The following is a 15,130-nucleotide window of genomic DNA, read 5'->3' on the forward strand; positions in this document are numbered from 1 at the left end:
TGGTGTAAAAGTGCTTTAGAAGCGACACAATGGTAGTGATTTTCAAATTGTCCGTTCTCACAACAGACTGATTGAAACTTCACTAGCCTAACATCCCTCTCAAAGCATTTTTACAGCACTCTGGAGGATCGTCACTATCTAAAAAATGATCTTGACGATTAGTAGCGACTTTTCTACTGCAGAAGGGTATAGAGTTTGAGGCTGAGTTATGTGCTTGGGCAGCAGAAGCCACATGAATGCTCGGCTTGTTTTTGGTTTGACAGTCCACGTGGATCCCAAGATGAGCTAGGCATCAGGCTTGAACCTTTCTTTGGCTCTGTATGTTCGTGACTAGATACCCTGCATGTTGTGGTGCATTTATTGCACAAAATTACATGATTGAAAAAGCCATTTCACATAAAATACATATTACTCTTACTGACACCAATAACAATCAGTTACACTGCATATTGAATGGTTTAATGTATACATATGTAAATTTGAATAACATTTATAGGAAAAGGCTTTAAAACATTCTGAAAGAGTTGAATAGGAAAGGAGAAAAAAAAGATACCTCGACAACAGAAATGCAGGTCCTCAATCCTTAAAAAGCTTTTATAAAGATGATTGTTTCACTGGCCTACAGCACTTACAAACACATACCTGCATCCTGCGACGATGCTCTGCTGCTTTCTCTTCCTCTAAAAGGGCCTGAGTCTGTTTCAGTTTAGCCTTCAGCTCCTCTATGCCGTCTTCCATCTCTGTCACCTGCTTCTTCTTTTGTCTTTCTGGCAATCCAATAAACCAAAGGGAAGTGAGCACGGGCACAATAGAAAAAGAAGTACTTGCTTTCAAAAACAGTGCTTATTTGATCAAGTATCCATTATGCTAACTTAAAGCATCACCTGTTTTTCAGCATATGTAACAGAGGTGAAAAGGGAGAATAAATGTTTGAGTAACAGATAGAAAGAGAAAACCATTATGAGTGGGCCATTACAGTGGCTTTCAGCACATCTGCAGTCAGGCATTCCCCCTAGAAGTGCAAAAAAATAAAAAAACAAAAGCCAAAAGGCATTCTCCATCTAGACAAATACTTCAATTTAGAAAGAGGTTAAGAAACACCTCTTTAAAACACTACATTTCAAAGCAGCAACAGTCCACTTCTACTCTTAAAAACGGACTATCCCTCCAATCTCTTGTTCACTATGTCTCTATCTTGGATCACATAGAGAACGAGAGAGAGAGAGAGAGAGAGAGAGAGGAGAGAGAGAGAGAGAGAGAGAGAGAGAGAGAGAGAGAGAGAGAGAGAGAGAGAGAGAGAGAGAGAGAGAGAGAGAGACTGCCACTTCCCAGTTCTGTCCCAAAACCCACGAGTAAAGCCCTGGTGGACCTCCGGCTATTGCTCATTGTCAGAACCCTAAAACCCTGTAAGCAAAGCGTAGCTTGTACCCTCATGCTTGAAGAAACCAGCAGGAATGATCAAAGCAATTGTACAGAGTGTAGTGAATCCTAGTTTGTTTAATGGGATAAAGGAGGTAGCTTAGCCCTTGGCCTGCAGACGTGCCCCGTCATCTAGTGACTTTTACCCTACTTAGCTTACTCTGTTTTAGTGCATTTATTAAATTAAATCTTTTAAGATGGCTGCCTTGTTTTTAGTTAGGCCCCTGTTTTAAATTTGCATTATCAGTGCCACCATGCTAAGGCGTCAATATCAAGTGACAAAGATAAACAAACTGTAGGTGTTCACATTAAGTACTTTCCCTCTTCACACTTTCAAGGGAATGGTTTATATAAATTACCGTCCCAAGCATATCTTGTTATCGATTTTTTTAGAACAGACATACGTCAGGGGTCCAAGCAGATCTGTATAAATACTCCTAACTTAAACAGATAATCATAGGGATTCTGACCAGATGCCATCGCTGTTATCGATGCTGCACGTCGCCTTGTCACTGACCCAGTTTTCGTGTCCTTACTGAGTCTGAGCTAGAGACCTCATTCCAAGGTAACGAGGGTGGGGGCTCTTTTCATGGACATGGTACTGGAAGATTAGGTTTAACTTACCCAGCTCCCTTTTAGGTTAGAGGTTAGGCTCATGATGCTAGCGTATTAGGACATATCTCATACTATATGCCATTTCATGTTATTGCAAGATGGTGGGGGTCTTTGTATTGATGACTCTCGACTTTACCGTTCTGTTTCTTGCACTGTTCATTATCCTAATCCTTGCAGCCCATAAAACTTATCGCAGATTGCAGTTTTGCTAAATACAGCCTATTGAAACTTTACTGCATCTTCTCCATTGCCTGTGTTTGATTGAGACATGGTATTCATGTGAGAAAGGGTTAATCTCTGTTTAACCACGACACTCCCCGAGATGTCACATTCTTGAGTCCATGCGTAAAGGCTGCCACAAATCACCTTTTACTGTTTAGGTTTTTGGTGAGGTGCTGCTTGTGAACCGGGAAGGTTGGGACGACAGTTGCGACTTGTAGGACAGGCATAGTCGCCTACAAACATAAGTACTGTCAACCTTAAACCAGCAGTCTTGCCTAGAGCAAGAGTCAAACTACGACAAGAGCTCCAGTTCCTATGGGCTAGCTACAGCCTTTCCTAAGACTGGGGATGCCTGTAGGAGAACTTCAGAGCCAGACACAAACACAGATTCTGTGATCCGACCATCAGAGCTGCAGGCTTAGGAACATAGCAGCTTGGCCAGCACTAGAAGCCACTATGTGTTGTTTCCTATACATTGAAAATGGTATCTAAGAGGACAGAGAACATAAAAAGCCTGGTGTTGCTAGTATGTATGTATTCCTTAAGCAGATCTTCAATAGTGTCCTTAATCACATTGATTCTTACAGATGGAAGAGTTCTGGTTAGGAATACTCGGGAGCAGATAACTGAATCCTGAAAGATCTAAAGAATAAAAGACATACTCTACAGAAGGCATCCACACTTAATTCAATTAGAGAATCGCTGGCAAGCCAACATAAATTAAGTGAATTGTAGTTAACATTGTAAAATATACATTTTCAACTACCCTTCTACGGAGTGTTAAAACCAAAATCTTCGAGCATATCGCATACATGCAAGTTGATACTGAACTTATTTGCAAATACTTTTCGCTATAGTACAGATGAAGAGTGCATTTTTCTTATGAACCCTCAGACTTAAAACATCCACAAATGAAAAAGATGCAAATGACCGCTACTGAAAATACCATACTTGAGAAAAAAAACAACACTGTGTCAGCTCTGGATGACAACGAGAATAACACAAAGAATTCAAAATGCCTCAGAACCAATTTTTTACCAACTTAAACGTCTTGGAGAAGTGTATCCCCCCTCCCCTTGTCCCAAGTCGAATAATAACAAAACAATGCATTAAACGGGTTACAGATCCAAGAGTGGACACATTAACCATTTAAATTGTCTAATATGATCATCTATTTGGACATCTACTACCAATACATCAGTTAGCAAAGACCAAGGACTATGAGACAGATTTGGACAACAATCGATGCAACTGCTCCAATATCAAGGGACACAGGTGTTTAAAGAAGAAGTGGAGTGGGTCACCATTCTGGTGGTCAGCTGAAAATTCATAGCTGACTACTAGAAATAATGTGATGCAGCATATGAAGGGCCAGCCCTTTCAGCAAGTCAGCGACCACAAGAGAAGAATGTGCAGATTCTGGTAGATTAAATAAATCCATGAAATGAAAACAAGAAGAAAAATTGCATAGAAACAAGCTAATGCATCTACTGCTTCACAGTAATATGTTGCCACAGACATAGCACATTGCTATTCGGCATTGTTACATGCGCATGTAATATGTCATCATTGACGAACTTGATGACCTTGCAACAACTCAGAAATGGGGGTTGAAGTACATACATCCCAAACACCACAAAGAAGCAAATAGACCCAGTCATGAGAAAACTCATGCAGAAACATTTGTCCACCAGTGACAGAAATCGTGGCCTGATCCATTTGGTGTACAGCTTCAGACATAATGAATGTGGAGCAATCCAACAATTACCCAATTTAGGACGTGGGATCTTTATATGGTGCACTAAAATGAAGTACACCGTGCAGAGAGACCAGTGGATCCCCAAAGGTTTGCATAGGCAGAAATAGATAAGTCTAATGCTATATTTGTTGTAGTGTGAGCAAGCAGTTAGGCTTATCAAGGAGTCACGTTAAGCATTTGATGTACTCACAGAGGCAATAAATGACATACACTCACAAAAATAAATCCGAGATAAAATTTGAAAACTAAGATTTGTTTTTATATATGTGAAGAACTTCGTTAAAAGGTAAGCAGATTTTAAATAAAAAATACTTTGCAGTTTCAAAAATTGAGGCAGTACAACTTTAGAGTCTTCAATGTTAACCTATGGGAGTAAAACAAGAACGCAGTTAGACAGGTAAGTACTCGACTTACAAATCCAGTCTTCAGGGCTTTAGGTCAACACAAGGCAAAGTTTAAATCAGTACCAAGAGTGCACCTGCAGTGGCACAGGGGGGTAGCCGGGTGCAGAGGTCTAATTCGGGATCAGGTGCCCAATGTTAGCCAATGGTGACTGATGGTGAACGAAGATGTGCTGCTCACAGGTGAGTAAAACGGTGTCAGGGGTCGTTATCCTGGGGTTAAGGTAAGTATACAGGGGGCCACAAGGCAGCACAAAACAGCAGAGGGACAGCCGACTGCAGAGTGCCAACACAGCGTTGCGCCCCCAATATTACCCAATAGAAACTAGGGGTGATCAATGATGCGCTTCTCATAGGTGAGTAAAGCGGTGTCAGGGGTTGATCTCCTGGGGTTGAGGCAAGCACTGGGGGGCCACAAGGCAGCACCATCCAAAACGTACACGATCAGCAGCACAGGTTGCAGAGCACAAACAGAGAATCGGGCACCCAAAACAAGTCAATGGGGGAAGTCAATTTTGAAAAAAGGCTGCAGGCTCGGACCAGGAGGCTAAATGAAGAAAACCCACAGCTGCCTATGTAAGTTCAGATGTAGAATGACTCAGGGACACCATCATTCCAGCTCCCCAAGGATGAGGGGCTCCAGATGCTGGGGTGTCCTGATGTCGGAAAACAGCTTACTGGCCAGTCGCGGTCAGGGGGTGCCTTCAGATTGAGGCAGCAGGCTTGGGGCAGAGTCCGGCAGGGGGTCAATCCACAGTGGATTCAGGCTCAGAATCGCTGGGGCACCTTCACAGGACCAGTGGGCCACTTGGGCCGTGGGCGTTGGGTACAGAGGTGGGTGCGGTTTTGTAGTTATTTTTCTCTAAAGTTGGTTTCTTATGGACAGGTCCACTGTCCACAGGAGATCTTAGTCTTCTTCGAAGGTAGACAGTCCTCCCAGGGCTTTGGAGGTTGCTGGTCTGCAGGACGTGTCGTCTTTTGGTAGATGATCGTCGAGGGCTGCAGACAGGCTGGTAGGGCTGGGACCAACTTAGTTGGAGTCTGCAGTCTTTTCTGCTGATGTGACTCTGTAGCATCCGGTTAGGTTATTTAAGTTCTACGGTTCAGGGGTGCCACATAAATATGCAATTTAGGGATGTTACAGGGAGTGCTAGGCAGTAGCCAATGGGATGACCACCTTCGGCGTAACTACACTCTTCTTATGACCACTTCTGCTGGGAAGTGGGCATAACCCTAAACCTAGTGGCCTAATTCCTTCCAAACAAGATGAAGGAATTTAGAAAGTAGTGTCCACTTCAGCTTGTCCACCTTGGGGGTTGGACTGGCATGAAGTGGGCACTCTCCTAATTAAACTAATTTTCTCAGCAGTCCTGCCGCCAAAAGTGGGGTCAGGAGCTGGCAGGTTAGTCTTCTCTACCATTTGGAGTGGCCTGGGTCGCATTTCAAAGGCCGCAAGGCCTTTGAAGCTCCCCACTCTGGATCGTCCATACTGCCTTTAAGAGCTGTTATCACCTACGCCCGGAGCAGGGCTTTGCTCTTAGCCCTCAAAATTGTTGGTTCTCACCTGAGGGGGCCAGAACACTGTCTAAGGTGGCTGCACTGGTTTGTACCAGTCAGTGACCACGCTAGGGGTTGTTAGGTTTTCAGGGGGACTCTCTAAGGTGCCCTCTGTGCGCATGCATTAATACATCCATCAACTTATTCAGTGAGAGTTTATTAATATGAGACGTTTCGTACCAAACATCCCTATCTTCGGTGAAGCCATCGTGTAGCTGGGGAACTCATAATGACCAGTGTCCAGCACATATACTTAAAATGGCTTCACTGGTCACTTGCTCGGCAAAGACATAACAGGGACATAGCTGCTCATGCAGCTGTGACCACACATGTAATATAAAGCACCCTGCCATTAGGCTGTAATGCCTGCTAGAGGGGTGACTTACATATACTGCATGCAGTGTTAGGGTTCATGGCACACAGGCTGTGGGCCACGTCAAGTTTTCATTTGATCTCTGCACCAAGACACGTGATCTGCAATGGTACTGTGTGCAGTTGGTGAGAGGGTCCTTGAGGGTGGCAGAGTCGGTGCTGCAGCCCTCAGGGGCCTTCTTTAGTGCCCTGTGTCCTACGTACCAAGGGTACCATTTACTAGGGACTTACAGTGGCAAATAAATGGTTTGACAATTGGAAAAACGACTGTGCAGTTTTGGGAGAGAGAGATCTGGCACTGGGACCTGTTTAGCAGGTAACCAGTGCACTTCCAGTTGACACCAGAGACCAGGCAAAAAGTGGGGGTAACTATGTCGATAGAGGCTTTTCCTACACCCAACAAAGGTGATCCACACACCCTGATGAAAGCTTGAAAATGTGGAAGACATACAAGCGCCATGGGCATCCACCAGGTATGTGGACTGTCCTGGCCTTCCAGAAGAAAGAATATGAAGTAACATTCACATACCATTTGATAGTCATATAAATCACTGCAATACTTGAAGTACTATGCCATCAGCAACCAAACCACTTACTGAGGAGATTAGGCTTGGAGCTTTGTGGCCAGAACGTTGGGTAATTGCCTTCAATTGAGGACTATAAAGTGAATGTTTCCCCAGAATATAAAAACACCACCTCTTTGTGCAGAATCATATGCCATACTCGCAACTAGATGCCAGCAAACTAACAGGAATCAAACAGAAATCCAGGCAATGAAAGCACTTGTGGCAGGCCTGAAGTCCTTAAAAGATGCCATTAGGCAACAGAGTTACCTACACCTGAAAAGCAAGGCTAGAGAACACGTATCTTTTGGGGGTTCTAGAAGAATCCAGAATAGTAACTGTCTGTACATGCTATATTAGTGACAGTCTTCAAGTGTGTTCACCACATACTTGCCTCATTATTACACCCGATCATCAGTCTATAGCTGCCTTTTGTTTTTCCTTGTACTATTCTATCCTTGCCTCCCCATTTGTTTTTTTTGTTTGTTTTTTCAATCCAACTCTCTCACATGTATTGAGGTGTCCACGGAACAAAAGGACTGGCCAAAGACAGTCTCCGTGTTGCTGACCTGATGTCTCACATACCCAATGCCCAACTGCACACTGCTATATTTTTTAAACCACCACTTACTACACCATTCAGTTTGGAAATGGGGGTGTCCACTGATGACCCCACTTCTCTCTGCCACCTTTTTATTTTACTCTCTTCACTTTCTGCAGTGTGTATTACTATAGTGTGGTGCTCGAGGAGAAGTGACCAGCAGTTAGATAGTAGAGGTGAATTGCCATACTTGACCATAAATCAGTATTTTGGAAATTAGAAGTGCAATCATAATCTTCATGACACTATTGGAACAACAGGAGAAAACCTGTGCATATGTAGTGTTACACCTCAATAAAAAGAGCAGCAGGACAACAGCATTATACAGTGTTTCATACCTTACGTCTGTGGTTTGTAAATAATATGTTACTGTTACCCAATTTAATGGTTGATGAGATGCACCTTACAAAATGGAAGGCTGAGCTGTCAAAGCCTCCATAGTCTACCTTAACACTTTAAGCGGACTAGTAATTTCGTCCTTGGTTGGTTTAGCATCCAAAACTTACATCCATCTAGTCTATATGTGGCACTACTAAAATCCACTGTGCTAAAAAAAAAAAAAAAAAAAAAATGATCTCAAATTAGATGTGTGTCACAAGATGGTAGGAGAAAAGGTAGGTTAATAGGCTCTCTTGTGGTTAGAAGGGGGGTAGATTAATGAAACCAGTTTAGATTGGGGGACTGTGGCTTGTGATTTAGAACCATGCACAGCTGCTAAAATTAAAATAGGCTTTAAGCAATATCTTCTCGTCAAAAACCCTTGTCTTTGTACACTTTTTTCCCAGGAGGGGACTGTTAATGGACTCGTCATGATCATTGCAATGCCACTGGTCCTCTTGTTGACTATGAGAACCTTGAATCTCGTGGGAATGCACTGCAGGACACAAGAGAGCACCACAATGCACCACACTTGCTCAGCAGCATACAACAATGTTCCACCATTGTGGAGCTTTTTTTCCAGGAGCAAAGGGCATTCCTGAGTACTGTCAAGCAACTGTGTCAAGCAAAGCTATTTGCCACTGGTGTCCTAACTCTATTATAGGACCCAAAAATGAGCACCACGTATATATCTTTAGCACTTGACTCTCAAGGTAGCAACAATGTTTACTTTTTGTTAAACTCTGAGCACTCAAAAAAATAATCAATACATGTCAATAATTCAATGTCCAGCTAATCTGAAGGAGTAGATATTTTAATCAAAAACACACACCACGTAATATAGTATTACATCTCAGCAGTAGCAAATTATCCTGGTTACTATGCTATGTTTCAATGCAATAGTCTTTGATCTGTCACTAGCCTCCCTTACAGGGATTGGGTAGCAGAAGGTTGTCTGAGGAAATACTGCCCAAAGAGTAGGCCAGTGAATCTCAAGATTCCCTCTGCATTGGTAGCAGTATATCCCCTCTTCCTTGGAGCTCCCAGATTTGCACAGTACCTTATTCATTGTCTCATTTAGTTCATTATTGTGGCAGAAGTAGCCAATAACTGTTGGGCCTACATGGCTAGATGTGGTGTGCCACGCATTGCCCACAGAGTGTGAGGAGCGGAGCCTCAGATCCGGCCTAGCTGCTAGTGAGCAGTTAACACTTATGGCACCAACACTAGGTCAGCAAAGGCAGCACCAACAACAGTCAAGGAGGGTTCAATTGAGTTGCTGTGCTCGCAGCTTTACAGGTCTTGCAGCTTGGGTTCTTCTTTGACCACAGGCACAAAATCCCTTGGTGATGCATGCCTCTCAGTCGATGCAGCCCTCCTTCAGTACCTTTGATCCTCTTTTGATTGAACGGCGTACTATGGCCAACTTCTTTAGCACTCTGTGGCTTTTTAGACCTTTAGTTCTACGACGGAACCTGTAGGACCCAAGTTCCTCCAAACTCTGTCTAGAGGGGCACAAGTTTTCACTCCCACTGGTTTGTCACTTCAGGATACCAATCCCTCACTCTCACATAGCAGTGCATATCAGTGCCTTTTTTTTATTTATACCATACCAGTAATGACATCAAATGGATCTAAGAATACAATTCACAGTGCATCATGGCGTAGCACATATAAATATGTACGAAAAATAAGCAGTTTACATCAAGTAAAATGTCAAACAGCTCCATGAGAGTTTTATCCATTGGCCAATAAAGCCTTGCTGGCTCAGCAAAGAGGGTGCTAGCTAAATGTTTTCGACAGTCAATTGGAGACCGGAGCCTATAGTCTAAAATCCCACTACTTTTTATGAGCCTCTTTACATTCATATAATGAGGTCTCCATATAATAAATAGCCAGAAACCTGGCCCTCCAAGTGGAAAACAGAGAAGGGTCCACACTGAGCCATAGAGGTGATTCACAGACGGGCAATTGCCATTGTCACAAACAAGAGCCCTGCATTAGATTTCAGCCTCTAGGTCTCCTTCGTGGGTTCAATCACCCCTAGATTCATCAGGGCTGGGGTGATATGGAGCGGGGGACCCAAAAATGTCACTCAAAAAGGTTTGAATATCAGCGAGAAACCCCTGTAAATTAGAAAAAGAAAAAACATATACATGGCATCTGCCTCCTGAACCCCACATCTGCTACAGCTATCCCCATTACCCCTGAGCCTACCACATCATTTCGCCACCTTTGCCAGGGTATAATAAAGGTTAAAAATTGTCATATCATGTTGGCTCCTTAGATTAGCCATTAGCGATATCCTATTTCCCAGCTCCAAAGATTCTTGTAATAGAAGACCTTCTATCCCCAACCATAAATCTCACAAAGAGTTATGTGCTTCAAGGTCATCCGGACATAGCTGAAGGACATCATAAATAACACCAATCCTGGCTTTCTGTTTAATGTCTTCCAACAATGGTATCTTAGTAACCGATTTGGGGTCCATTAGATGTCTCAACAAAAAGTCCCAAAGCTGTAAATACTTTAAAAATTCAGCTTTCGGGAGATCAAACTGCTCTTGGAGATCAATAACCATGCTCATTTGCCCAATATTGTAGCACTCTCCCAATCAAGTCACACCAGACCGGACCCCTTTGATGGCTATAAAACCTCGGAGGACCGGTGGGAGAGGGGGTCAGCGGTCATGGAAGTATATAAATTAAAGTTAGGAATACCTACAAAACGCCTGGCTTGCCACCATATTCTCAATTCGGCCTCAACGGTTTTAAAACTTGTCTTTTTGTAGTAACTAGGTTCAAGCTTCCACCCAAAATAACCACTAGTGAAATCCCTGGGACTGACCTCATAAATCATAGGCGATTCAGCAGGACCTCTTCCAGGTATCGGAGAGTAAAATACCCATGTGTTGAAGCATGCAGGGCCAATAGTATAGTGTAAAGTTAGGGACTTCCCACCACCCTCTAAGACGGGGTAAAATCAGCCATTTAGCCGCCCTTCTAGGCCTTTTATACCCCCCAAAGAAACCTGCTACAAATACTATCCAAACGTAACAGCCATTTTCTATTAAATTCTAAAGGGATTGTTCTAAAAAAATATAGCACCTTAGGGATGATGGTCATTTTCAATACATTCGCCCGCCCAAAAAACGTCAAATGCAGACGATCTACATTTTCCTGTTCACCCTCAATTTTACGTATCAAGGGTGCCATGTTTAATTTGACCTACATCAGTCGACAGTCTCACCTCCAAGTAGGTTTACACCCTCTGAGCATAATATTTGTGTCTCAGATTTGTTTAGCCTGAGTGGAGTCCAAATAGACGCACCTGTGACTGAAGCTCTGTGAATGCCAAAGAGGGGTCTGTAGTCAGGACAGCGATATCATCTGCGTAAACGAGAGTTTTACAGCTAATCTAATGGAATATAGCGGGTTTGATTTTGGGGCTAGGGTGACCACCTGGCATTGAGGCAAATTCTGGACAGGGCTGTAAAAAATTCAGGACAAAGGGTAAAAATTCAGGACAAAAATTCAGGACAAAGGGTCAAAATTCAGGACAAAAATTCAAGAACAAACGTCAGTTTTACAGACACACTCAAGAGAGGCCATGCCTCAGTATGTTGTCAGTGCATTTATGTACTCTTTTTTAACATAGCACTATTTATTCACTGTGGACCTTTTGTGATTGCCTCCTGGTGTGCTACATTCAGGTGTCACATTACGTCCTTGTTCAGTAGTAAATTAATGCCCTTCACGGCAAGGCCATCACCCCTACCCAAATCTACCCGATATTTCCTGAAGAGAAAGTAACAGCAAAATTTTGATTATGTTTCTGAACATTTCAAAACCCCTGGCAAACAGTTTGGGAAACATTAAGGTAATTAACCTTATGCAATTTTAAACAAATTGAACAAAAACATCTGGCTTACCCCAACCGCCCATGGACTTTCAACCTATTTTGTTTTAAAGAGGCAGGGCAGATGGTGTGGGTGACAGTCTCACACCTAATGACAGGATGTGATGTACCCATAACTTGTCTGTAGTCTCACTGCACTCTGCGCCAATGGCACTCTGAACAACTGCACTGTACGCCACTGACCTCTACTCTGTACCACTGTACTCTACGCCACTGCTCTGTGCCACTCTACTCCACTCTACATCACTGCACTGACACTCTACTCTGCAGTGTTGCACTCTCCACCACTGTACTATACACCAATGTACTATGTACTACTGCATTCTATGCCACTGAACTCTATGCCACTCTACTCTGCATCACTCCACTCTACAGCACTTTGCCCTACTCTGCACCACTCTACACTACACCACTGCACTCCCTGCAATGTGAGTCTACTCTGCAATCTATGCCACTGCACCACTCTACACTACTGCTCTCTCTGCTACTCTATTGTATGCCACTCTACTCCACTGCACTCTATGCCACTCTACTCCACTGCACTCTATGCCACTCTACTCTGTCCCATGCCACTGCACTCTAAACCACTGCACTCTACGCTAATGCACTCAAAACAACTGCACGGTACCCCACTGCACTGTACTTTGCACCACTGGGCTCTACGCCACTGCTCCTATGCTACTCTACTCCACTCCACACCAGTATGCCACTAGCTTTAAGCTATGCTGAACAGCAGCTACTCTGGTGTATAACATGGCTAATGGCTAAAACACATTAGCAAAGCCAATAATTCTTTCGTAGATGAGACCTAATGGCTTTGCCAATGTTTGTTAGTACTATGAGGTACCGAGGTACCTGAAAGAACTGTGAAAAATACAATTACATCATAATAAAGGCTGCTACAAAATGCGCAAATACATTTCGTTTAAATTAAAAAAAAGTGCTTCTCAAATACAGATTTGACTAATTTACAGTTTATACCTAGTGATAAAAAAATGTATAACACTCCATTAAAACCACACACTCCACAGCTCACCTTGGAACACCATTACAATACCTCTCTGAAAGAAATATCTTTGCCACCAGAAAACTTCAAGTGAGTCCTTTTAGTAAAGTCAATGCAGGTTTTCAAGCCCCTTTGTATTTGCAGATTTACCAGTTGCCCACATTTGCATATCTTTAGGGAAGGAGACCCCCTGGCAAGAAGGCCTTTTCTTATCTGTCTGCCCCTCCCTCCCTCAGAGCACAGGAGACTCCCTGCCTTCCAGCCCGGCTGGGGAAACTCCTCTGCCCCTAATTTCGCCCTGCCTCCGTTGCCGTTTAAGTGAAAGGCTAAAATTACGGACAAATGCCGTCCGTTAAAGCTTTCATCAGGGACAACGGACAGCAGGGCGAAATTACGGACAGTCCGTGAAATTTACGGACGGGTGGTCACCCTGGGGCACTGCTGAGGTTTCTGCAGAATTGATTCAATGTACAGTGCAAACTGCAGCTACATGGGCAACCCTGTCCTGTCCACCTTAAATTAGCAAAGGTATCAGACTCTTGCCTGACCCTAGAGCTGGGAGTATCATACATGGCTCTGACAGATTGAATACATTTATGATCGAAGCCTTTCCAGCGTAACACGGCCCTTAGAAACTGCCAAAATACGCGGTCAAAAGCTTTCTCTGCGTCAAGTAACAAAAGTCCTAGCGGTAACCCTTTTGCAGATATGTTATCAAATAGTGTAATCACTCTACGAACATGGTCAGTTATACCTCTACTGGCGATGGACCCCTATTGACGTGGGACACTAATAGGGTAATCGTTCACCCAAGTCTACCGGCCAGTATTTTCGCATAGATTTTCCCATTGCAGTTTATAAGAGAAATCGGCCTGTATAAACCTAACTATTCTGGGATTTTAATCTTCTTTCTAAATATCACGACGCTACTGGTCTCACAAGAGCTCGGAATCCTCCCCACCTGAGTCTGTTGGAATGTAACCAGCATATCTCGGTGAATCTCCCGGAAAACCTCTCTACAAAGCTCGACTGGGATGAAATCGGGGCCGGGAGCTTTCCCCGAAGCTAACAAACAAATGGCTTCATAAATCTCCTCTATAGTTATGGGACATCTAGCATACCCTTCTGACCTTCGTCAACATTGGATGTAGAAAGTTCTCGAAGAAAGTCGAAAGGGTTAGTGTCAGGGGGAAAGGGCACTCTGGTATAAGGTCGTATAAAAATCCCTTAACACCGGCAGAATATTTAACCGAGTTTCACAGAGGCCAGTCTGATCTATTCTAGAGACAATCTGATTAGCCACCTCTCTCTGTCTAATACATTTCACCAGACATCTCCTCAGGGCCGCTTCAAGTTCATAGCACTGTCTACTATATAAATACTACTTAATTGCTACCTACGCTAAAAATTGCTTATTAATTTGTGCCTTAAGGATTGCTGCTTCCTGCTGCAAGAGAGAGGGGTACTGCCCTGTCAAAATACAGCTCATTAGCTTTCTTTCTACTAGCTGCATCCTATCAAACATATCACGGAAAGCAGCTTGTTTTATCTGTTGCTGATCAAGAGAAAAGCTGAGAGTTTCACCCCTCACTTCCACTTTAAAAGCATCCCAAACTTATCCTGGAGAGGCAATACCTCTGTTATTAGTAAAACAATTTCAGAAATCCATTTAGACATATGATCTTTAGATGGCTGATCTAACAATATTTCCTATCAAAAGCCCATGATCCCCTAGGACTCCCTACACTTAAAACAAGAAATGACAAAATTAGCAGATTGGGATCTGATATAAACCTAGGTAAGGTCTCAATTACAGCCTGCCCAACTAGGGACGACAATGTGAAAACATAGTCCAAACAGACTAGTTTATTATGAGGGGTAGAACAGAAAGAATAACCTGGCTCAGAGCTTTGTGCTTACGCCATATGTCCACCAGGCCGTGATCCTTCACCAGACGCTGCAGCGCCTTATATACACCTGGCAGGGCCGGCTTTAGGACAGGTGGCGCCCTGTGCAACAGTTTATTTTGCCCCCCCCCCACCCCATGGTCTCCTCCCTTGTTTCACTCATTATCACCCGGCAAATGTGCCCCTCATCTCTCCATCGCTCCCCTTTCACATACATTCATTGTTTTAAAGCACTTGTAAAGGCTGGCTTTACTAATCCACTTAGCTATCCACATAAAATATAGGTGCATATTTAAGAGTCCTTAGTGCCATTCTAACGCCACATTAGCGTAATCTTTTTAACACTAATATGGCGCTAGAAGTCCAAAAACGCCGTGCCATATTTACAAAGTGGTGCAATATATGCATTGCG

At 43.4% G+C, this 15,130-nt stretch overlaps 1 protein-coding gene across 2 annotated transcripts in view; it reads right to left on the reverse strand.

The window, feature by feature from the left end:
• The window catches only part of DZIP1L (DAZ interacting zinc finger protein 1 like), a 390,767-nt gene that overhangs the window by 243,216 nt on the left and 132,421 nt on the right, over window positions 1-15,130 (reverse strand). For both annotated transcript variants that reach the window (XM_069213556.1, XM_069213557.1), the window contains exon 4: window positions 643-767. In XM_069213556.1, coding sequence (XP_069069657.1) covers window positions 643-767 — 125 coding nt within the window. The remainder of the gene's footprint in view (window positions 1-642; window positions 768-15,130) is intronic.

Source organism: Pleurodeles waltl, chromosome 11 (genome assembly GCF_031143425.1).
Source record: "Pleurodeles waltl isolate 20211129_DDA chromosome 11, aPleWal1.hap1.20221129, whole genome shotgun sequence".
NCBI lineage: Eukaryota > Metazoa > Chordata > Amphibia > Caudata > Salamandridae > Pleurodeles > Pleurodeles waltl.